This window comes from Aquarana catesbeiana, linkage group LG03 (genome assembly GCF_042186555.1).
Source record: "Aquarana catesbeiana isolate 2022-GZ linkage group LG03, ASM4218655v1, whole genome shotgun sequence".
In the NCBI taxonomy this organism is placed as follows: domain Eukaryota; kingdom Metazoa; phylum Chordata; class Amphibia; order Anura; family Ranidae; genus Aquarana; species Aquarana catesbeiana.
Genome location: NC_133326.1, coordinates 587,409,363 through 587,435,839, shown reverse-complemented (window position 1 = coordinate 587,435,839; position 26,477 = coordinate 587,409,363). Strand labels below are relative to the sequence as shown.

Sequence of the window (26,477 nt, the reverse complement as noted above, 5' to 3'; positions counted from 1 at the left end):
TTGCCATCATTAGTAAGGCTTGAGGTACTGGCCAGGGACTAGACCTCCATGAAATGATAAGCCAATTACAAATGCATGCTAAGTAGCAATGGATAAGCTGCTTCCCATCGGTCTGCTGAGAGAACACGTCTGAATGGAGTGGATTCTAGACAGGGCCATGACGGATACTGTATTTCTTCTGTAAAAGCCTTGCTAGAAATAAAAAAAACTTTGCTCTGTCCACACTATATGACAGGGGTGCCCAACCAGTGACCAGGGGGCCACATGTGGCCCGCGACATCCTGCTTTAGGATGGCGGGTTGGCAAGCCCAGATAACAGGTTGCCGACCCGTCATCCCAAAGCATCAGAGTTCTGAATGGAGCCAGAGGTAGAGAAAGCAAGCGGCTGTGGAGCAGAGCCGCATAAGCCAATGCTTCCTGTATAGCGCAGGCTGCTGTCACAGGCGTAGTGATACCAAATGCACTCTGCCTGGGACAGCAACATGCAGCAATACCTGAATGGAAGACTGTTATTAAAGGTAAGTATATTACTAAAATCACAGTGTATATATGGACATCTGTCTGCAGTAGTTACTGGGCTGCTTTCAAACCGATTCGCAGGTGCAGCGCAGTGCACCTGTGGGTTACCTGCACTGAGCCATAGACTTCTGTTATTACCTGGAGGTTTGGTGTGCTTTCAGAAAGTGCGCCACACCTGCAGGATATAAATTTAATTAAAATTTTTTTTTTTTTTAAGTCGGCGACATTGGCTCTTTAACCAATACTCAACCAAGGCCGTGGTATTTAAAGTGGTTCTAAAGGCTGAAGGTTTATTGCCTTCATGCATTCTATGTATGAAGGTAAAAAACCTTCAGTGTGTAGCTCCTCATACTCACCTAAGTCCGAGCCCGATCCAGCTATGTACACGAGTGCAGAAGCTATCCCAGGTCCAGGTCTCTACCCCCCTCCTCATTGGCTGAGACAGAGTAGCAATAGCCATTGGCACCCACTGCTGTCAATCACAGCCAATGTGGAGGGAGCGGGAGGTGGGGCTGAGCCACACTCTGTGAGTCATAGACACACAGAGGCGGAGTGGCTTCGGAAGCGTCAACAGGGGGCCTGAGATAAGGAGGATCAGGGTTGCGCGGTGAAATAAACATTGCACAGAGCAGGTAAGCATGACATGTTTATTCAAAAAAAAAAAAAATTGGAATCTTTACAAACACTTTATGCTGGTTTTAAAAGTAATAAGTTGCAATTATAAGGATTTAATATGACCTTGATTAAGCTGTGGCTAACACAAAAGGAAAGAATGTGCGTATTACATAAAGAAATAATGGGGAAAGGGATAAATGGCCACAACAACCAATAGCAGCATTCAACTATTCACACTTTAAAGCAGAGCTCCACCCAAACTGCACTTTTTTTTGCAGGGGGGGGGGGGGTAGGGGTTTTTTGACAGGTATCCACTTCCGCTTGGATCGCCAACCGAAAGTTTTCCTCTGCCCCTCCCTCCCTGCAATCTTTTGCGACATGTCACAAGTCCCAGAAGACTGCAGGACTCGGGTGAACACATTGCTGGATCGTGGGACAGGTGAGTGTGTGCTTATTAAAAGTCAGCAGCTACATTGTTTGTAGCTGCTGACTTTTAATAAACCAAACAATGACTGGAGCTCTGCTTTCAAATTTTGAGAAAGAGAGCGACTGGCTCCTTAAAGTTGCCATGTTCCCTATGAACCAATTGCTGTCAGTACTGGCGGGTGCCACATTAGATTGCAGATAGACCTGTGGTGTTAGGTGAGATTCGAACCATGTATGGGCAGCAGGCTGATTGTACCCAAGTGGCTTCATCGATCGATTTGAGTAGAACCAGCATGTTGAATTTCTAGGATGCAATAGCCTCTAGCAACCCTGTTAATTGCCCCCCTTGATTACTGATCTGTTATACAACATAGCCTTAAATATCTCCACTGAAACTGATCATGTCACAAAACACACCTGTGCTTTTATGTTCACAACAGGACAGATTGTATTCCATATTATTATATGTCCCAATAGTACCGATTGTGTAACACACTGACATATCTTACCAACAGTATTAATTGTTTAACTCAAATTACAATATAAACAGTACTTGTGGGATCACACATCTGATACAATGACGTGTGCTGATAGGGTACAGTACTGCCAAATGCACTCTAATCCTACAAAATTACAGCTGGCGCTCACATTTTTCAAGATTTTTTTTTATTGTCAACAGAAGCACATGCTCTGGTTTCTTGAGGACCACTAAACATATACTGTAGACACATTAATGTGTTCTTGACATTCTGGATGAGAACAGGATATACTGTACTTTTAATAATGATATAGTTGGGAAATTTTCAAACATAGTTGACCTCCACCCTAGACAATTAATAGTGGAAGCCAAACAACTGTCATAGTGGACACTCTCACTCAGCATTAAATACAACAGGATTCAAAGCAAAGTTACACACATGTGAAATGTCTCAATAATGTTCTTGTTATATACAGTACATACATAAGGTAGATGGTTAGTAGGTGTTTTACATATCACAAATTTATTTGCATTAGGTTATGTAGCCCTTTAACTTCTTCCTGGCCAGCAATCGTGTTCACTGTGACTGGCTGTCACATTGGTCACACGGTCGTGAGTCGGTCCCATCGGCTAACAATTGCTAGTCCGAACCGAGAGCTGGCAGCTCGATCCCTGTGCTGGGAGCATGCTCTCAACACAAACATCAGCCATCCAGTAACACGTATGTGTGGTGTGTGAGCGTTAAAGGATAGGTTAACATGTTCCTACTCCTGCAACCTCTCGCCGATCTACCCCCTCATTGTGACAGCAGGTTCGGGGATCTTCTCCGCCCACACGGTAATGTCATTCATTCACAGAGTCGTGTAAATGAATAAACTACAAGTACTGACAGTGAACTATCAGGATGCTGTTGTGCGCTCTAGGTAGTTCACTGACTCTTCCTGTCATTGTGTAACTGTCTGTCTGTATGAGGTACAAGCAGACAAATACTGACAGACTGCAAGAGCCTGAGATTGCACCCATAATCTGCTGATAATGGGTGCTCCTAAAAAAAAAATAAAATGCGCAATTTTTACCTGCAAAAAAATTTGTAATTATTTTTTTTTTTCAGAAAAGTGGATTTATGCTTTAAAGCTCACCTTTTTGGCGTTGCACATTTTTTACACCGGCAGAAACAGGTTAAAGGGTGCACTTATGCTGGCAGTTTTAACTGAGCCCGGGCACGCTCCCCCACTCAGGTTGGTTTGTTGGTGTAGTAGAATGTGCGGGACGCACTTGAAGAGGTGGCCCCTGGCACGGTTCACTTGAAGTTTGATGCAGTTAGTCTTAGTGTCAGTCAAACCATGCCAAAGAACTGAACTCTCTGTTACTGACTGAGCACAGGATTATTGTGGTCTGATTGGCAGGGGTGATGATATAAGTGTTCCTGGGAACACTGGCCTATAGCCCAGGTTGAGTTCAAACTTTGGGAAGGGGGGAAAGTCAGACTCTGGCACTGTTGAACTGAATAGTGCGAGTGCACTCCTATTCTCCTACTCAGTCATCTGACAGAGCTCTCTAGAGTGCACCCAGAAGCACTTTGGGATTAGACTTCATTGTCAAAGATGCTCCTGTTTGCATTCATTTAGGTATGACAATGCACAAAGAGAAGGAAACTCCTCCATGCACGTCCGTGCATTTGGATTTGGGCACAAATGTCAGATAGGGCCCTATTACAAGACCTGTGTTTATGGGAGCTAAATATTTCTGCTGCTTCCTAGAATGGACTTCTTATATTTACTGCTATACAAGGTCTCATTCACATGGGCAAGAGAGTCCTCCCTGCAGATTCCTGTGGCAAGTATACTGTTAAAGCCTGCAGCTGGGATCCTAGGTGTTTCTATCACTGGCAGCTGCTAAGTCTGTACAACTGAATGACAGGCTGAAAGGAGCCGAGGTTAGGGACAGACGTCCACCCTTGGAAGCAGACTGATTGCATGAGGAACTCAGATGCCTGGGGCGTCAAATCACACCTACACCTCAACCTACCTCTAACCTATTTATAGTTAGATTAATCAACCACTCTATCAACTTCAAAAGCAAAACCACTAACCTTTAGCAATAGTTCAGTAATAAATGTCCTTATCAGCCAAGATTAATTCCTGGAGATAAGTCACACAGCATCTACAACTTACAGTATAGCAACTCTTTGTGCAGTGCTTAGAGGCCTATAAAAAGTGATATTGGCTAGATAAATTAGTTTTTTCCTGTGCGGTTCTTAAACAGTCCCATAATAAGAAAGGGTGTGTAACCCTATAAAATACACCTGCCACAACACCATTCACTGGTTATATTTAGAAAAATAGTTATAGCCCAATTCAACATTCTCATAAAGATATGTAAAGACTGTAAAACTGGCCAAGCTCCCTAAGATTTTGCTTCAGGACAACAAATTTAAAGTGATTGTAAAGTCTTGTTCTTTTCCCATAAAAATAACAAACATGATATGCATACCTCCTCTGTGTAGTGGATTTGCACAGAGCAGCCTTGATCCTCCTCTTATCGGGTCCCTCTTCTGTGATCCTGGCTCCCGCCTTCCTGCTGATTGCCCCCACAGCAAGCAGCTTGCTATGGGGGTACCTCATAGAATGCATTAAGATAAAAAAAAAAACCTTCTGCCTTTACAACTCCTTTAAAACAAAACTGTACTGTGTTTGGCTAGCATAATGGTTATACTGTATTCTGAAACACTTTTTACAGGTCAAGTTGAATGACTACACACAGTACAATATCTCTAAATACCGAGGATGCTGGTCTGGTTGTATGTGTGCAGTTGGTCCATACTGAATTTGCCAGTGCTGCACGTATGTTGCAGACCTGAGCAGGTGCAGCATGCACTAACATATAAAACATACAGGAAATTTTGTTGAAATGTAATAATCACACACGACAGACTTTTTTTATTAGACTAAACAACTTAGTAGTAGAATGTGTAAGGTTAGCATTACCAATATAGGACTAAAGTATCACTTAATTTTTTTTTTAGCCCAGATGAGCAATAGTTATATAAATCAGACATAGCATTTTTTGGCTTACTGGCATGGTGAAAAAGGTTGTATGCTTCGTCTCCTCCTCATACTTCCCGTCGGTTGAGTTTGTGGATTCCATTGCCTTAGATGAGGGGTTCCGACCAATGCCCATTGCTGGAACACTGTCCACTTCTATCTATAGCCTCGGCTGAGCCCGGCTGAAGGGATGAACACTGCTCCTGGGTTAGGGAGATGAGGCTTCAGGGGTCAAAGCGATGGGTCTGCCACCCTGAACATCCAGAGTGACAAGTTTTGTACGGACAGCCTTCAAGGGTACCTGGAAGGATAATAAAAATGAAGGTAAGATACGTTCGATGAAAAAAGTGTAGTATATTTTTAATAAGCCCATTTGCTGATATTGTATTTCAGTGTTTTTGTTCTTAGATTAGCTATTGTGAGATCATTATGTGGCTCATTGCAATCGCTCTGTCATTCTTTATCTCTCTCAACAACTTTTAAGATAAAATTATCAGCCGTGCAGGGAGTGCACCATTTTCTAGGAGTTGGCGGAAAAATAGGCTAGCACTGTGAGAAACACATTGAACCACTATATAGCAAAGCATAGCAGAACCTACAATGATTAAATATAAAATATTGCTGGCCCAATGTTCATACATACCGTAATTATAAAGATACTAAAGTGTATCTATAGCCAAAACATTTTTGTTTTTTTAATTTTAGATAAAGTAGGTAATAGTTAGAACCCTATCATTTTTTCCTGCCACCCAAGTCATGTTGGATAGAGTTCTAATTCTGTTCTAGTTCTGTTCTGGCAGCAGCTGTAAACATTTGGAAATCCCATCCCTTTCTGTCCCAGTGACAATGTTCACCAGGACAAATAAAGTGAATCTACCCAGAGGAAATACAGACAGCGATAAAAACCTGACAGGGTTCTAACTGTTCCTGATTCTCTACAAGAAAAGGCTTCTTCACCGCACACACATAAAAACAAAAACTGCTAACATCGCAGTGACAATGACATCTACAAGCGAGTTTATAATCTAGAAAATGACATGGCCAGCTGAACCAATTGGCTAGGCTGGTTTATTTAGCAAAGATATACAACTGTGCCCCTGGAAATGAAAGATTAGGACTTTGGAGTGGACTTTATAGGTACCAGAAAGGAATACAAAATATTATTAGAAAAATAATTACTTTATTTAACATATATATAAAAAAAAAAAAAAAAAAGGGCAGCATCTCATTAAAAACAAATATTGTTTAGCTCTCGATAAGAGAGATAGCACATAGATTTGTGTATATAGTCCCTGCTGATGCTTGAAAAGGCTGTTCGACGTTTCACTTTCGCTTCCTCAGGACCTAATTGCCTGACAACAAGCAGAGGGATTATAGAACAGCAAATTCTCATACGTGTGGCAGATACGTGTGGCATAGCAGATACTCTAGAGGGCAATATAGTATTACCATACATCTAGAAAGGATGTCTCAAAGGGACATAGTAAATGACAATCAAAGACTAGTGGTCATTAGATTCCAGGGTCCTGTATTGAGCTGGCAGAGTATACTTAGTACAAAGAAAGCCGTAGTTTTTAACAGCCAATCTGTTATGATGAGTCCAAAGACATACCACCACTGTGCCCCTGGATAACACAGACTCTCCAAATGATGCTGAGGGTGCCTTGAGCACTGACTGATTTCTGCCTCTCTGATAGGTAATCACTGAAACCAATGATCTTTTTAGCTATCTGTGTAGAGCCTTATTCCCACTGACCGCCAATGTAAGTGCTATTCTTCCAACAGACCACGAATTTAACGGGCACTTCTTCCCCCCTTTGCCCCAAGTGACTACTCTAGACTGTGTAGGGTGGCCAGCAATTAAAAAACAAAAGGTGGTCCTTCTTCACTGTCCACAATGTAAGGGAACATTTTACTGGCCACCGCTGTAAGTGGGCACTTCACCACTGACCATCAATGTGAGTGAACACTACATAGTTACATAGTAGGTAAGGCTGAAAAAAGACAATCGTTCATCCAGTTCAACCTGTGTGGGTGCATGTGTATTAGTGTCTATAATGCTTTCCCATATTCCTGTATGTTGTGTCCCACTACAATTTTCTTTTGTCTGTGTTTATGTTCCAGCTGTTAATATTACATTAATTTTAAATTATGACTGAAAATTATTTTGTTATATAGAACCCCCCCCGGGTGTAAAATACACTAATTTCATCACATTCCTTATTTGTCCACTTACTGTACACACTAGCGTACCATTGTTCCTAATTTTTGCGGACAGTCTACTGACTGGAATGGTAGCAGCTGACTGGAGAAAAGCCAATGTAGCACCAATATTTAAAAAGGGCCCAAAATACAACTCTGGGAATTACAGACCAGTTAGCCTAACATGAATAGTATGCAAGCTCTTGGAGGGGATGATAAGGGACTATTAGCAGTAATCAGCATGGATTCATGAAGAATCGTTCTTGCCAAACCAATCTATTAACCTTCTATGAGGAGGATAGTTGCCATCTAGATAAAGGAAGGCTCGTAGATGGGGTGCATCTGGATTTTGAAAAAGCATTTGACACAGTTCCCCATAAACGTTTACTGTACAAAGTAAGGTCTGTTGGCATGGACCATAGGGTGAGTACATGGATTGAAAACTGGCTACAAGGGTGAGTTCAGAAGGTGGTAATAAATGGGGAGTACTCGGAATGGTCAGGGGTGGGTAGTGGGGTCCCCGAGGGTTCTGTGCTGGGACCAATCCTATTTATTTTTGTTCATAAATGACCTGGAGGATGGGGTAAACCGTTCAATCTCTGTATTTGCGGACAATACTAAGCTAAGCAGGGCAATAACTTCTCCGCAGAATGTGGAAACCTTGCAAAAAGTTCTTAAAAAACGAATAGGGTGGGCAACTACATGGCATATGAGGTTCAATGTAGAAAAATTTAAAATAATGCATTTGGGTGGCAAAAATATGAATGCAATCTATACACGGGGGGGGGGGGGGGGCCACCTCTGGGGGAATCTAGGATAGAAAAGGACCTGGGGGTCCTAGTAGATGATAGGCTCAGCAATGGCATGCAATGCCAAGCTGCTGCTATCAAAGCAAACAGAATATTGGCATTCATTAAAAAGGGGATCAACTCAACAGAGATAAAACAATAATTATCCCGCTCTACAAGACTCTGGTCCAGCCGCACCTAGTGTATGCTGTCCAGTTCTGGGCACCAGTCCTTAGGAAGGATGTAGTGGAAATGGAGCGAGTACAAAGAAGGGCAACAAAGCTAATAAAGGGTCTGGAGGATGTTATTTATGAGGAAAGGTCGTGAGCACTGAACTTATTCTCTCTGGAGAAGAGACGCTTGAGAGGGGATGTGATTTCAATTTACAAATACCATACTGGTGACCCCACAATAGGGATAAAACTTTTTTGTGCAAGGGAGTTTAACAACACAAGTGGTCACTCATTAAAATTAGAAGAAAAGAGGTTTAACCTTAAACTACGTAGAGGGTTCTTTACTGTAAGAGTGGCAAGGCTGTGGAATTCCCTTCCACGGGCGGTGGTCTCAGCGGGGAGCAATGATAGTTTCAAAAAAACTATTAGATAATCACCTGAATGTCCGCAACATACAGGGATATACAATGTAATACTGACATATAAATCACACTTATAGGTTGGACTTAATGGACTTGCGTCTTTTATCAACCTTACCTACTATGTAACTATGAGCTGCAGATCTATTATTAATTATTAACAGAGATTTCCTGAGACAAGGTGTTCCATGAAAGTGAATTTAAGAATCCTCCAAATTAACAAGGTTGAGAAAGGCTGGTCCATGCTATCGATGAGGAGTGGAATTAATTTATCTATTGCCCCAATATTCTGTTCTAAGGGGTGTCCCTCTTTTCCATCTCAGAAGGTCAAGTCATGTTACAACAATCTACTATAGAAAAATTGCCGAATTTGAACTGCCAAGTCCGAGATGTCTTGACCTCTTAGAAAACATGCTGAAGTCCCGTTCACCTTACCCCGCCATCCTTTAGAGGGTACTTGGAATGAAGGGAGAAGGAGTCTAGACTGGGACACAGTTAGGAATAAGCAGCACGTGTATACTAAAGGATCTGTATGGTGTACACTGTTCTAAGCCAGAAATTCTGCAGCATTAGGCACATGCTTACATTTATGAACTATTTTGTTTGCATGTTTATTTCCCCAGAAGTGGCTTATAAGAGCAGCTGTCTTTTACCAAGCAAGGTCTTAAAGCGGTTATAAACTACGGATGTTCCAAAAAAAAAAAAAAACCTAAAAAAAAAAAAAAAAACCTGCAAGGCAATGGCATAATGTGCTAATATGCATTGCATACTAGCATATTATCAAATTCTTACCTTGGAACAAAGCCCTTCAGCGCCGTAAAGTCACAGCTGAGAGGGCTGACATGTTCCTCCAATCTTTCTTCCAGGTTCGCAAGCTCCGGCGTTGCGATTGGCCGGAGCCAAAATGACATAACTCCCACGCATGTGCAGGAGCCCTCGATTCCGGCACGAAGCTCTGAAGTTCCTGCAAGGTATGCCGGACCTTCAGCGCTCATGTGATATCACTGGCTGCATGCAGGGCGAATATCTTCTAACCGGTGCACGTTAAGGAGATCTTCATGTTACCTACAGGTAAGCCTTATATGCTTACCTGTAGGTAAAAATTACCAAGCGGAGTTTATAACTGCTATAAAAAACTCACTCTCTCACTGCTTATAGGTTTCCCTCCAACTTTACAGACAAGTGTGGAATACAGAAAGATCAACTTACTGTATGTAAAGTCGACCCTAGATGGTTAGATCTTCACTAGATTCCCCTATCAAAACAGTCAATAGCTATGATGGGGGGTGGGGGGTGGGAAGGAGAGTGAGAAGCCGCCTCTACCAGGAGAACACAGAATGATTAGGCTGGTTGTACCCAGTTAATCGCTCATCCCTGCCCCCCTCCCTTTTCCTGGCCTGCATGCTTGGATAAGGGTGTGATATGAATTGGGGGGGGGCATATCGTTTTTTTTTTTTTCTTTTGCATGGAGTTCCCTTAAAATCCATGCGGATAAGGGGGACCCCACGCTGGGTTTTGCCTGTTTATTTTTCATTGCTGGCATTCTTTTGTTTACATTCAGCTGTCAGTGGGGAAACCCGCTGACAGCTGATGAGTCATCAGTTGTTAAGGATGCGGCAGCTGGCTTCCTGGTCCAATCCTTAACAACCAGCTATTCTTTACACAGAATTTAAATCAGTCGATCAAGTTTCAACTGATTCAAATTGTTCTGAAAATTTGGAATTCATAAAAAAATAAAGAAACCAAAAACGCAACTAAACACATTTTTCCATTCTGCACATGTCTAGTGACTTGTCTAGTGTCTAGTGTAGAGCACAAACAAAATAATCAAATTGGTAACAGCCAAAGTCGTAACAATGGTGCACTCATCCACAGTTGCATCAAGTTGCATAGAAAAGTCGGAATGGAAATTGTATGATTTGTTAAGTCTCAAGTGTGACGGGACAGTAAAGGACTCTGTATTAGGAGGTTTTCTATTTCTTTATTCTGTATAATTTATTTTTTATCTACCGTATATACTCGAGTATAGGTCGATCCGAGTATAAGTCGAGGCCCCTAATTTACCACAAAAAACTGGGAAAAACGTATTGACCCGAGTATAAGCCGAGGGTGAGAAATGCAGCAGCTACTGTAAGTGGAAAAAGAGGGTCAACAATGCCCATCTGCAGCTGTATACCTCCCTGTGCATGTGTCCCTGTGTATATGTGCATGTGTCCTGTGCATGTGTCACCTACCTGTGTCCTGTGCATGTGTCCCTGTGTATGTGTGCATCCTACCTGTGTCCTGTGCATGCCTCCGTGTGGCGATCTCCATCCTCCGTGTGCCGCTCTGCACTGATCAGCATGTGATAATACCATTCGGCCATTCTACTGTTCAAAAGCCGCGCCTCCTCCTCGTCCGTGATAGGCAGAACACTCCATTTCTCAGCAGTCAGCGGTCAGCCTATCACAGACATTCTCTCATCCTCATAACACGGACGACGATGAGAGAATGTCCGTGATAGGCTGTACACTGACTGCTGGGAAATGGAGTTTTCTGCCTATCACAGACGAGGAGGCGGCGCGGCTTTTGAACAGCGAATGGCCGCCGAATGGTAATATCACACGCTGGCCGCCGTCTGTCTGCATGACACGCTGATCATGTAGGCAAACGGCGGTGACGATTATAAGTCGAGGGGGGCACTTTCAGCCCAAGAAAAAGGGCTGAAAATCTCGACTTATACTCGAGTATATACGGTATTTGTTGAACCAGATGGGTTTTCTTTAACCTATGTAGCTATAACAGGTGGGTAAAAATTGTAGAATTTGTAGAAGTTTCTGCTATGTATGAAGTGCCTTGGGTCTGTATATTAGTCAATGCAATAAAAGTGAAGTTTGTTGGGTACATCTTCCCCACAGTGTTCCCTCTGACTTAAAGGATTTGTAAAGTCATAAGGTTTTTTAACTTAATGCGTTCTATGCATTAAGATAAAAAACCTTCTGTGTGTAGCAGCCACCCCAGCACCCCCTAATTACTTACCTGAGCCCCCTCTCTCTCTCCAGCGATGTCCACGAATGTCTAAGCTGCCCGGGACACTCCTCCTGATTGGCTGAGACACAGTAGCGGTGCCATTGGCTCCCACGGCTGTCAAAGTCAGACAGCCAATCAGGAGAGAGAGGGCGGGGCCAGGTTGGGGCTCCGTGTCTGAAAGGATACACGGAGTTGTGACTCGGCTCCAGTGCCCCCATAGGAAGCTGCTGACTGTGGGGGCACTCGATAGGAGGGAAGGGCCAGGAGCAGCAAAGAGAGACCCGAGAAGGAGGATCTAGGCTGCTCTGTGCAAAATCAACTGCACAGAGGAGGTAAGTATAACATGTTATTTTTTTTTTTTAAACTAGTCTTTACAATGACTTTAATAATATCATGTCACGAGATTTGCTCATATAAGATTTATGCAACTTTAGGCCCCTTTCACACGTGCGGACCCCAGGAGGATCCGTATTCAGCCATCCACTTGCTCAACGGGGATCGATCCGTTGATCCCCGCTGAGCTGGCGGATGACTAGTCCGTTTCTGCTCACTGTGCAGAAACGAACCGGTCAGATCTCCGCTTTCCTCTATGGGGGGTTCGGATGAAAACGGACCGCCTGTCCGTTTTCATCCGATCTGATGACGGATGGAAAAATAGTGTTTTCCTCCGTCATCAGTTTCGGATCATAATGGAGACTGATGTGATCGGATGTCAGCGGATATTCATCCGCTATCCCATAGGGATACATGTATGTCCATTTTTCATCCGAAAACGGATGGATGAAAAATGGACATACGGTCCGCAGGTGTGAAAGGGCCCCTACCAAGACCAGACCAGATTAAATTATGGATTTATAAAACAATTATCCAACAGCAGTATATAATTACAGAATTCCAGTTGTACAAGTACAACTATTTTTTAGTGTAGGATAAAGTAGGAAATTGTTATAACACTGATCAGTTTTTTTTTTGTTGTGCACTGTTAAGGAAATTTTTCTTCACTTCCCATCTTAGAGACACCAGAGGGGAGAGGAGGTCTCTCCAGAGAGTGGACTTTCCCTCATAGTTGTCTTTTCCATGGGCAGATTTAGCCTCACCATCTGCTTTAGCGACAGTCGTAAAATCCTGATGACAATTGTTACCAGCACAAATAGAGTAGGTTCAGAATAAAATAAATCACCTAAAGGCTTCTTCACATCTGTGCCTTTTCCTGAGGAGAAACTATTTCTTTCTGCAGTACTCTGTGTTACAGAGGGCCATCGGAATACATTCTAGCACATTATTACTGGCTCTACAGTGCATGTCCATGTGATTTACCAAAATAGTGAACAAATATCTTCCCCCCCCCCCCAACTTTACTGCAATGTTAAACAAAGACATAAATAAAAATACTGGATGAACCCTCTGCACATATTTGTGTCTTTTTGCCCCATGTTGGCATAGTGTCCACAGTAGCATTTGCAGTGGCAGAGCAGAATAGGACTGGCTAAAGAGGGATTACTTTGACGCAGTCGACCAGCTTAAACATGTATTACAAATATGTGTGAACTAAATATCCCTATTTTTTTTTATTGCAAAATTTGCTAGAAAGGGTATAGCAGTGTGCAGAGGGTTCATCCAGTATTTTTAGTGTTAATATGTGGTCACACCCCTGTAGCTCCTGGTAGATTATATGCATGGACAAGCTATTGAGATCTGGTATATCTTGTTTCTAAAAGACGTAAATAAAACACACAACTATGTTAAGGCCGGGTTCACACTGGTACGACAAACGCTCCGACATTGGGAGCTCATGTCGCATGACGTGTGAAAAGCAATGTTTCCCTATGAGAGCCGTCTTAACTGGAATATCACTGAAGTCGGATGAAAGTCGGATCGCGGTCCTAACTGATCCGACTTTGGCATGCTCTGATGATCTTGAAGGGGAACTCCACGACAAATAAAAAAAAAAACAACATGGGCCAAGAGCATACCAGGCCCTTTGGTCTGGTATGGATTTTAAGGGGAACCCCCATGCCGAAAAAACGGCGTGGGGTCCCCCCCCCCCAATCCAAATCAGACCCTTATCTGAGCACGCAGCCCTGCAGGTCAGAAAAGGGGTTGGGGACGAGTGAGCGCCCCCCACCCCAGAGCACCTTGCCCCATGTTGATGGGGACAAGGGCCTCTTCCCGACAACCCTAGCCGTTGGTTGTCGGGGTTTGGGGGGGGGCTTATTGGAATTTGGAAGCCCCTTTTAACAAGGGGGCCCCCAGAACCCGGCCCCCAACCTATGTGAATAAGTATCCTACCCATTCACCTAAAAAAAAAAAAAAAGTGTCAAAAATAAAAAACACAGTACACAGGTTTTTAAGGTAATTTATTACGGCAGCTCTGGCGTCTCTTCTCCCCTCTCCGGCACTCGCTTGTCCCCACCCCCTTTCCTGACCTGCTGGGCTGTGTACTCGGATAAAGGGTCTGATATGGATTTTGGGAGGGACCCTATGCTGTTTTTCGGTGTGAGAGTTCCCCTTAAAACCCATGACAGACCGAAGGGTCTGGTATGCTCTTGGAGGGGGAACCCATGCCGTTTTTTTTTTACATTTTGCATGGAGTCCCCTCCGCCCCCCCAGACACAGTGGCTGGTATTGTCAGGGATCAAAGTCGGATCCCTGTTCATTGAAGTCGGACACATGTTGCAGGGCAAAATCGAATCCACAGTCATACGACTGTCATGTCGTACCAGTGTGTCATACCCAGCCTAAAACACAAATTAATCGAACATTAAAAGAACATGTGAAATGTATGCACATCATTACTGAAAGTGCATGGGATGGGTGTGATAAGGTCCTAAAAGCTTGTTTATCTTCCAGCAATAAAATGCATGCTTCTGGGTAAATAATTTCAAGAGGAAATCTCATACCTTACTATGAGGTTAGTTCACATTTACATGCTTTCTGTTCCAGGGGAATAGAACACATTGATAAAAATCAAAATGAGACGGCTTCTTTAATGTGTGTTTAAGGAAACCTTCGTCATGACAGAAACTTTGAGGCCACCTTTCCTGACCTCTCCTTTAGAAAACAATAGTTTTCTGATTCAGTGCCCTTAAGTATGCCCATATTGGCTTCTGACTTGTTTCAAACTTTCCTGAGCTTCATGATTTCCATACTTGTGCCAAGCCAGTCACTCACGATTTCCATACTTGTGCCATGCCAGTCACTCACAATATTAATGCATGTAGATCAGTGTAATAGCCAAGCAACCAAAAAGAGAGATTTCAGTTTTTATGTGGGGCTTGGTTGACTGAGTCAACCTATGACTTCCTATTGGTCTTGGATATTCCAATAGTGAACATTTCTGCCGCAATTCCAGCCTTTGTTCCTGTTCACGCAACATTGATTTATAGGGGAAATGGTCAAAGATATTTTGGCCATACATCTATGGATCACAGAAGTGCACTTAGTACTGCATTCCTGTAACCCAAATTCATCCGACAGTGGGCCAAAGTCCAGTGTCCGCTGAATCTGCAGGGATCTTGACAATAATGCCGGGATCTGCCCAGATGCCTGACCAGCAGCTGGCTCAGCCTCTCAGCATGCCATTGATTGGCTAAGCCAGCTACTCCCAAAGCCCAGCACTCCAGTGAGCACTGGAGGGGCAGATCAGAGAGCCAGTGACTATCAATCACCAGCTCACTGAAGATCAAATGTAGAGGCTGAGGACAGATGCAGCATCAGTTCAATGCTGTACCCACCTAGGTCAGTATGAATGTTTCTTTTGATTTTTTTCTAATTCTGCACTTCTCTTTAAAAAAAAAATAGTAGATAGAATTGGAGGTTCTTTAGAAGGGACACAGCAGGTGTGCAGACCATGGGAACTTAGCAAAGAGAGATAACCAACAAAGTCACTGAGCAACATGAGAGACTATCATATGGCCACTCTCTTCAGCCTCTACCAAAAGCTGAAATATACGTTTTGGGGGGACTGATCCTTTACAGTCTCAACAATATATAAAAGGTATATACTATATACTGGAATTGAGTATTTAATACTCCATTAAACACTTGAAAAGTATTTTATTTTTCAAATGAATTGAAAACTGCTCAGCTGCATACATCCAATATCGGTATGGTAAATTTATAGTACATGGCTCTATAGAAGGATGATGTTATACATCCACAAGGCCAATTAACAAGTATGCATGGCTCTAACTACGAATGCAGCCCTCTATCAAACCTTGATCTGTGTAACTGCATATTAAAGTGTTTTTTCTTTCCATGACTATATATGCAATTATGAATGAGGACCCCCTAGCAAAGAAAAAAAAAAAAAAAAAAAAAACACTTGAACATGCAGTTATGTAGAACAAGTAATACAGAGATTTTCTGAGAAATGCTGACAGAGAATAGAAAATCTGCTGATGCCACTCTGTCATACAATTAAACGATTATTTACATTCAATGGCAAAGATTAATAAAAAGGTAAAGCAAACAAAGGTGTGGTGCCTGTTCTCATGATATAATCTGCAAATTAAAATAACCACTGCGACCTCCGTGCAACCTGTGGGTTTGGGCGTTAGACATACAGTAATAATACATGTGCACTAGAGTCTGATGAATGGTGATGAGCAAGACTAAACGCATCATTAGGGGTCCTACACACACAGGCATGCATATCCTGCAGTTTTAGGCCCCTTTTCAGTCCTCACTCTCTTCTAGGTCCAAGAACCAAACGCAACCAGATGCAGCAGGACACATTGATTTTTCATGCGTGGCAGTGCAGCAAGCACCTGTGTGTGTCAAGGCACTTACATCGACGCACAATTTCTGCCCCAGATGTCCAGAAGTGCTCAGTGCATGTCACAGGCAACAAAGAACACTATTATAATGGCCGGTGAATACAGAACTTTACTGGCCAGAATAATGGCTTATTAAAAAAAAAAAAGGAGCATCATTATTGCACCATACACAGCCTACGGGACGAAAACACAGTAGGTATGTAAACAGAACTTTATTTGTTTGTACAGCAGGAATCAGAAGATAATGACCCTGACCATTGGTACATCATGTGATTATTTAAAAATTCTCTGCTTGCATCAGGATAAGTATCCAAAACAGGAAGCACACAAGGTATGCAGGAAAGAATATTGGAACTATTACAAGTTAGAAATAACTATAGTATTATTATTTATTATTCAGAATTTATATAGTGCCAACAGTTTGCTCAGCGCTTTACAACATGAGGGTAGACCGTACAGTTACAATACAATACAGGAGGAATCAGAGGGCCCTGCTCGTTAGAGCTTACAATCTAGAAGGGAGGGTCAAGTTATACAAAAGGTAAGAACTGTAGGGGATGAACTGATGGAGAAAATGAAAATACAGTTGTTAGGTGTGGGCAGTATACAGTGAACTGTCTATTCCCAACTCTGCAGGGGCCATAGGGGTAATTTTATTGGTTTACTTGTAGCCTCTATAAAAAGTCTCATAACAAACATTAAAAGAGAATAAGCAGCATATTCTTTTTTTTTTTTTTACAAATAACGTGGTTGTTAATTTGAGAAGAGTACACATTTACAGAGCATAGACATTGGCATCACAATCAGAAAAGTAATAGAGTCATAAGCAGCATATTCTAAAGTCATCTACAATCTGTGAGTTGCTGTGACCACAGGTAAGATATACAGTATCTCACAAAAGTGAGTACACCCCTCACATTTTTGTAAATATTTTGTTAGAGCTTTTCATGTGACAACACTGAAGAAATGACACTTTGCTACAATGTAAAGTAGTGAGTGTACAGCTTGTATAACAGTGTAAATTTGCTGTCCCCTCAAAATAACTCAACACACAGCCATTAATGTCTAAACCACTGGCAACAAAAGTGAGTACACCCCTAAGTGAAAATGTCCAAATTGGGCCCAAAGTGTCAATATTTTGTGTGGCCACCATTATTTTCCAGCACTGCCTTAACCCTCTTGGGCATCGAGTTCACCAGAGCTTCACAGGTTGCCACTGGAGTCCTCTTCCACTTCTCCATGACGACATCACGGAGCTGGTAGATATTAGAGACCTTGTGCTCCTCCACCTTCCGTTTAAGGATGCCCCGTGGATGCTCAATAGGGTTTAGGGCTGGAGACATGCTTGGTCAGTCCATCACCTTTACCCTCAGCTTCTTTAGCAAGGCTGTCATGGAGGTTTGCTTGGGGTTGTTATGTTGGAATACTGCCCTGCGGCCCAGTCTCCGAAGGGAGGGAATCATGCTCTGCTTCAGCATGTCACAGTACATGTTGGCATCCCTCAATGAACTGTAGCTCCCCAGTACCGGCAGCACTCATGCAGCCCCAGACCATGACACTCCCACCACCATGCTTGACTGTAGGCAAGACACACTTGTCTTTGTTCTCCTCACCTGGTTGCCACCACACACGCTTGACACCGTCTGAACCAAATAAGTTTATCTTGGTTTCAGACCACAGGGCATGGTTCCAGTAATCTATGTCCTTAGCCTGCTTGTCTTCAGCAAACTGTTCGCGGGCTTTCTTGTGCATCATCTTTAGAAGAGGCTTCATTCTGGGATGACAGAGCCATGCAGACCAATTTGATGCAGTGTGCGGCGTAAGGTCTGAACACCGACAGGCTGACCCCCCACCACTTCAACCTCTGCAGCAATGCTGGCAGCACTCATACGGCTATTTCCCAAAGACAACCTCTGGATATGACGCTGGGCACGTACACTCATCTTCTTTGGTCGAGTTCTTTGCCAGGAGGTGCCATGTTGAAATTCCAGTGACCAGTAAGAGAGTGAGAGTGATAACACCACATTTAACACACCTGCTCCTCATTCACACCCGAGACCTTGGAACCATGGATAATTAGGCCCAACTTGGACATTTTCACTTAGGGGTGTACTCACTTTTGTTGCCAGCGGTTTAGATATCAATGGCTGTGTGTGGAGTTATTTTGAGGGGATAGCAAATTTACACTGTTATACAAGCTGTACACTCACTACTTTACATTGTAGCCAAGTGTCATTTCTTCATTGTTGTCACATGAAAAGATATAATAAAATATTTACAAAATCGCGAGGGGTGTACTCACTTTTGTGAGATACTGTATGTGGTAATAATGTACAGTGGAAGTGGTCTACCTCCCCTGGACACCTCTGGAGCCAAACTGCTAAAATGTTACATAATTAAATAGTTAGTCTGGTTGAAAAACGACACAAGTCCATCTAGTTAAACCAGTTCTCCAACTGGCCCAGAGAACACAAAGAGATACAGCTGTCATTAAATTCCATTATATTGAAAAAGTCCACAGATTTCAAGCGCTCCTGAAGGCATTCCAGGCAACTAAAGGAGGACCCCACCTCTGCTCACTACTCCTGTGCTGAACAGTTCTCAGGAAAGTAAGAAAATCAAGGTGTTCATAGACAGAAAATTCACATGAAAAACAAAACAAAAAAAAAAACCTCAAAAGTTCTAAATATGAAACTGGAACTTTTCAGATATGAGGCATGCAAATAAAATGCAACACCATTGTTAGAGTTACTTTCCCAGTAGACTGAGAGCCCATTCACACAGGGGCAACACGACTTCCAGCGCGACTTTGGGAGGCAACTTGGTCACGACTTGAGTATGAATCACAGCACGACTTGGGGCAACTTACAACACAACTTGAAGTCGCCTGCAGGACAGGGAACTTTACAAGTGGCCAATCAGAGCTTATCAGCTGTGTGTGAGAAGGAGGGGGCTGGCTGTTTAGTGGAGGAAATTACTTTCTGTTTCCTTTCTGCTTCCTGTAAAGTTGCCTCAGTATGAACAGTGATCAGACTTGGAGGCAACTTCCATTGAAATCAATGGGTACAAGTTGCCTTCAAGTCGGATTGAAGTAGTACAGGAACCTTTTCTGAAGTCAGAGCGACTGCAGTAGTGTGCATTAAGACAGATCCATTCACTTACATTGATTTTTTCATGTAGCACGACTTGAGGCGACTTGAAGTCGGATCCAAAGTTGCCCCTGTGTGAATGGGCTCTGAAGATTCCTCCCCACAATATGGTATTCCTTTATCACAGATCTAAAAACTATGCAATGTCAGCTTCCAAGAGTCAATTATATGCAGCATTTCACTGGGAAAGTCACAAAGTGATAGTCACTTCCTACTTGTCATGTTAAAGAGTACCTTCACCCCACATCCTAATTTTCTTTTTCCTTTCCCCACTTACGTGGTTTTTTGGGTTATCCTGAAAATACATAGCCACGCATTCAGCAAATCCAGTGCTGTCCTACTGCTGCTGCCACCCCATGGCAGGTCCCACTATCTTCCTTGCTTATGCCATCAAGGGCTGCCAGTCTCCTACAGATTCTTATAGGCATGAACCTGAGGACGCTCAACTGCACAGTCAGTCTGTTCTAGATTGCCCCCAAAGCGTCGTGAGATGCGTGACATTTTATCCCAGGAGGCTGTGGGCAGCTGGGGATGTCACATTTGCCTACAAAAATAAGGGATCCCCCCCCAAAAAAAATAAATAAAAAGAAATGATATGATTTTTGCAAAGGGGAGGGGGGAAGGAAGCGATATTGTTTGAAGAAAAAGAGGGTAAAGGTCCACGTTTAAAGTGTATTTTGTTTAGTTTTGAAGTAGGAAAATATTTTTTAAAAGCCTGGCTAGTTTTTATTGCTGTCCGAGCCCCCCGCTGGGTATATTCAACCTCTCCATTTGTCCTGCTAACCACTATCACTGGCACCAAAAGTGAAGGGAAATCCTGTTTCAATGACAACTTGTCCAAGAAGGGAATTCCCCTCAATTTGTAGAGATTTCTACTCAGTTTCTGTTGTGTCTCCATAATGGGAAAAAGAAAAAAAAAAAAAAAAAAAGAAAAACAACTCACAGGGTTTTTAACCATTCCCTTTCCTACCCAAAGGTAAAATAAGAGTTCCAGCTATACAAATTCATTAAATGTATGTATAAAACAATCGAGAATCCATTCATTTACACATATCGTTCCAATGTACAACCACTACAGAAATGTAATAGCCATAACTGACTTAACCAAACTGCAAAACCAGGTACCTAAAATGTATTGGAAACCTGTGGGGACCAAGAAATGAGAGTTGCCACTGCACACTTGATTATATAAGATGCATGTTCCAGGGTTATTAAACTGATGTTTGCTTCACTGCTTAGTCAGGTATGATCCTGGGTAAAGCACTAAAGTGTGAAAAGTCTGCATGCATGTTCCAGGACAGTTACTCACTAGATAGAAAGGACTGCAATGACTGCCTCTTTGAAAAACATATCAGCTATGGCAGATTTCACATTTTTACTCACTGGGCAATTTTGAAGATGAAATGAAATCTGGAATAAGTGCCCAAAAAGTAGGTAGGCAGAGGACAAATGATTAGTCACCACTCACCAGTATTGCCTGTGGTCTTCCTGCAGCTGATCTTTTCCCTGTTATTGACTTACCATAACCTGTTTTACACCAAGTCTCTGTATTAAGGAAGCCATCTGGATAGAGGCAGGGCTTTGCTTCCTCATGTCTGAGCCTCTAGTAATGAGCACAGCGAGCAGAAGAGTAGTGACCTCACCAAATCTCACTCTCTACCTCCTGAGACCATCAGGGAAGCAGCTGTGCCTTGGATCTCACAACTATTAGGATGGATGCACAGGAGTCCCTAGACACCATCACATACAAGGGTGCATCTGCACTATCAATTTTCTTTTATTCCCCCTACAAAATCCCTCAAATACTTGATGCTACCAGTGAAGTCCATCTAATGCGTCTTCCTGTGGTGGTGTAGCAAAGATGCTGCACCACTCCTGAATTCAGAACAGAGTTGTCACTGTCATATAGGCTGTGCCTGGTAGGACTACAGTGGGATGAGAAGATGATGTTGCAGAGGGCATGGCTATCATTGCCACTGCTGATTCACAAGACTGTAGCTAGCCAATCAGCATCCAGCCACATGTAGTCTTGCCCACTGCTGCCTGGAGTGATAGCACAGCCTCCGGCCGGCTTTTGTCAGACTGACTGCAGTACACATGTCGGCCGGTTTCTATTGAACCAGCCGATGCCACCCGACATTCGGCCCTCATGTACTAGGCTTTAACCAGGGTTCCATCGTCACCACTCTCTGCTCAGAGTGGAGGGGAGAACTGAGCGAACAGTGGTCGTTGATCACTCAGTTCTCAGTGCAGAGGCGGCAAGGGACAGACGCAGCATCGGATCAATGCTGCATAAAGGGGTTGTTTTTTGTAAACCCCATACTTCTCTTTTAAGCTGACCATAGATATGCAGATATCTCCCCCCCCCCCTCCCCAAGAACAGCAGGTGCACAGTGATTCTACAGAAGTTAAGACACCACACATGATAGCATGCCCTTTAATTCTTTATATGCTTTTCACAAGTAAAGGCATGCAAAGGTCTATTAGAGGGTTAACAGGCCAATCTCTCCCTACTAGTAGGAGGTGCAGTCTGGCAGTGAGAGAATGTCTGAACCTTGACTGATCCTCAGATTAGTATTGAGATCCTAATAAGCTTCTTGCGATGGATAACAGGACTTAAATCTCGAGTGCGTGAAGGTGCACAGAAACAAAATAAGACTTGGTTATAGCTATGACACAACTGCTGCTTCCAAAGCACAGACACCCAAGCTCTGCTCTGTAAGAGGTGACAATATCCTGTCTTTTGTGAAACTGCAAAGAAGACTGAGTGTGAATCATCACTAGGATGAATCAGTGTCCTAAAAAAATGCAATTTCCTATTCTACCAGGGTTTAACCATGCCATTCCTATTCACCTCACTACTGGGACAAAATGCACAGAATAATTAACAACATTTGAGCAATCAGAAGAGCTCAAAGCAATGATATTTAGGAAACAATACAACAGTGCTAAAGATAGAAACATACATTTCCCTGGATCCTCTGCAATATCCTAAATGCTCTGAAACTAATGAATAACCGTTCATTCATTAGTTCCTCCTTTCTTCGCTGTGAGAGGGGGGGTGGCTCTAAACATACTGACATAAAACAGTACTACTGTTTACATTTGTGATTGCTCAATCACAGCGATCACAAGGTACAGAGGCACTCAGATCGGCCCTGTACATTGTGTCCGTCAATCGAGTCAGGTGCACAGACCACCCGAAGGCTATTTCACAAGTGCATTCCAAAATAGACATCCACCTCCTCAATGTTGTTTACACAAAACGGTATTGGGAGGTGGCGAAAAAAAAAAGATTTTTCTGTGCCCGTCTTCAATATAGTTTTACTTTGCTACTGATGCCTAATCCCCCATTCACACTTGAGCATTTTTCTGCTCATTTCCCTAGCCCTGACTTTGTGTAAAACTTGCTCTGAGCAGGAGCTTCCTGTAATAAAGACCGGTAGACCGTTTTGTAGGCAGATTGGCCTTGTATCCTCCCCACGCATGTAGTTTTCTCCAGGCAGGCTGTAGAGGTTGGTACTTCTACCCTGTTTCCCCAAAAATAAGACCTAGCGTGATTGTCGGTGATGGCTGCAATATAAGCCCTACCCCCCAAATAAGCCCTAGTTAAAGTCCTTGTAGGTCTTGTTTCCAGGGTAGGGCTTATTTTCTGGGAAACCGGGTAGGGCTTATTTGGGGGGGTAGGGCTTATATTGCAGCCAACACTGACAATCACGCTAGGTCTTATTTTCGGGGAAACAGGGTAGGTCCCTTCTACAGCTCTGCTCAGGTTATGTACACAGTAATAAATTGACAGGTGCTGAAATGTTATAAGGATATTGATATGTGATGCTTTAGTGCTGGAAGTTTATTTTATCGATGTTGTGCTGATAGTGTCCCTGTGGGGCATCTGGGTGATAGGTGGCTGCTTTTGCCCACCAAGGAACTACCACAAAGACCGTGTGATGCAAAGACAATATTTGAATCAGAAATTAAAGAGCCAAATTGGAATGTTCAAATCCAAAGTAAAGTTTTATTCCAAACATAATTTTGGAACAGGAGCCAAAGTGTTTCAGATGTCACACATCGGCCCTTTCACTGACCAGTCACAAACTGTGGCAGGTCCTGGACAGGTTAGACTGAGGACATCTATTGGTAGAAAAAAATATTGCAGGGGAGATCTCTGGATTGGAGGAGTATAAATCAATATTCGAGTCGGCACAGAAGAGCACAAAATTCCAAAAGACCTGATGAAGGGGGCATTGTTTAGGCCTCAAAATGTCTGGGCTCTTTTGCCCAATAATATTTGTAACAAAACCATACCTTGGACTAACATTCTGGTGTGGCACACAATGATGAAGTGACCACAACTTTTACATAATAACGGAGTTTGCAAAGGCATTTGGTGCACACAATGTGGATTTATATTCTTTGTTATTATTGGGGAATATAAAGTATTTGTGCCTGAACTTAAGGTTAAGGCTTAGTGGGAAGTGGAAGAGGGGAGAGAGAGAGGGAGAGAGAGAATAATTATTACCTGCCCTGTGAAAATATATTTTAATAAATAATAATATAAGTAATAATTAATAATAAGTATTTGCCCCCTTCCTGATTTTTTTTTTTTTTGCATTATTCTCACACTTAAATGATTCAGATCATCAAACAAATTTTAATATTACACAAAGATAACCCAAGTAAATCCAAGATGCAATTTTCAAATTATTATTTCATTTATTAAGGGAAAAAAGCTCTTCAAACCTGTCTGGCCCTACGTGAAAAAGTAATTGCTCCCTCCCATACCGAATCATGAATGAATTGTGATTAACCACAATTTTTTGTAAAGCACAATTACATTTCACTTGCCACACCCAGGCCTGATTACTGCCAGACCTGTTGAATCAAGAAATCACATAAATAGAAGCTGTCTGACAAAGTGAAGCACGCTAACAGATCACAAAAAGCCACACATGATGCCACAATCTAAAAAAATTCAAGAACAGATTAGAAACAAAGTAATGTACATGTATCGGTCTAGGAAGGGTTTCAAGGTAATTTCTAAGGCTTTGGCACTCCAGTGAACCACGGGGAAAGCCATCATCAACAAATGGAGATAACTTGGACAGTGCTGAACCATCCCAGGCCTGGCTGGCCTACAAAAATTACTCAAAGAGCATGACGACGACTCATCCAGGAGGTCATAAAAGAACCCAGAACAACATCTAAAAGAACTGCAGGCCTCACTTGCCTCAGGTAAGATCAGTGTTCATGATTCAACAATAAGAAAAAGACTGGGCAAAAATGGCATCCAAGGCCAAAGCCACTGCTGACCAAAAAGAACACAAAGGCTCATCTCACATTTACCAAAAAACATCTTGATTATCCCCAAGACTTTTAGGCAAATATTCTGTAAACTGATGAGACAAAAATTTAACTTTTTGGAAGGTGTGCGTCCCGTTACATCTGGCATAAAACTAATACAGCATTTCATGACAAGAACATCATGCCAACAGTCAGACATGGTGGTGGTAGCGTGATGGTCTGGGCCTGCTTTGCAGCTTCCGGACCTGGATGACTTACCATAATTGATGGAACCATGAATTCTGAGCTCTACCAGAAAATCCTTAAGGAGAATGTCCGGCCATCAGTTCGTGACCTCAAGCTCAAGTGCACTTGGGTAATGCAGCAGGACAATGATCCGAAACACAACAGCAAGTCCACCTCCAAATGGTTCAAACAAAGCAAAATTTAGGTTTTGGAGTGGCCTAGTCAAAGCACGGACTTAAATCCAATTGAGATGTTGTATCATGACCTTACATAGGCCGTTCATGCTTGAAAACCCTCCAATGTGGCTGAATTAAAACAATTCTGCAAAGAACAATGGGTCAAAATTGCTCCACAGACTCAAAGACCCATTGCCAGTTATCGCAAACGCTTGATTGCAGTTTTTGCCCCCAAGGGTGGCACAATCAGTTATTAAGTTTAGGGGCAATTACTTTTTCACATAAAGACAGGCAGGTTTGGACAGCTTTTTTGCCTTAATAAATGAAACCATCATTTAAAAACTGCATTTTGTATTTACTCGGGTTATCTCTGTGTAATAATAAAATTAGTTTGATGATCTGAGCCATTTAAGTGTGCGAAATTTGCAAAAAAAAAGGAAAGGGGGCAAATACTTTTCCACAGCATTGTATACTCACCGGCAACTTCATTAGGTACACCCTGTTCAACTGCTTGGTAACGAAAATTGCTAATCAGCCAATCACATGGCAGAAATACAATGCATTTAGGCATCTAGACACAGTGAAAACGACTTTCTTAAGTTCAAACCAAGCATTACAAGAAAAGGGATTTAAATTACTTTGAAAGTGGCATGGTTGTTGGTGACAGACCGGGTGTTTGAGTATTTCAAAAACTGCTGATCTACTGGGATTTTCACACTCAACCATCTCTAGGGTTTACAGGGAATGGTCCGAAAAAGAGGAAATATCCAGTGAGTGGCAGTTGTGTAGAGGAAAATGCCTTATTGAGGTCACTTGTTACAACCAAGGTATGCAGAATACCTTCTTTGAACTTGAAGCAGATGGGCAAGAGCAGCAGAAGACCACATCGGGTGCCACGCCTGTCTGCTCAGAACAGGAAACTGAGGCTACAATTTGCACATGCTCACCAAAATTGAACAATAGAAGATTGGAAAAACGTTGCCTGATCCAATGAGACTCGTTTTCAGCTGCGACATTCAGATGATAGGGTCAAAATTTGGTGTAAACATCAAAGCATGGATCCATCCTGCCTTGTATCAACTGTTCAGGCTGGTGGTGTAATGGTGTGGGGGATATTTTCTTGGCACACTTTGGGCCCCTTAGTACCAACTGAGCATCATATAAATGCCACGGCC

The 26,477-nt window shown here is 42.7% G+C and overlaps 1 protein-coding gene across 4 annotated transcripts in view; it reads right to left on the bottom strand.

Moving 5' to 3' along the window:
- The window catches only part of SLC23A2 (solute carrier family 23 member 2), a 308,554-nt gene that overhangs the window by 167,281 nt on the left and 114,796 nt on the right, over positions 1-26,477 (bottom strand). For all 4 annotated transcript variants that reach the window (XR_012242995.1, XM_073622040.1, XM_073622042.1 and 1 more), the window contains one exon: positions 5,114-5,383. Coding sequence is in view for 3 of the 4 variants with exons in the window: in XM_073622040.1 (XP_073478141.1) it covers positions 5,114-5,218 (105 nt within the window). In the remaining variant the exon portion in view is untranslated. The remainder of the gene's footprint in view (positions 1-5,113; positions 5,384-26,477) is intronic.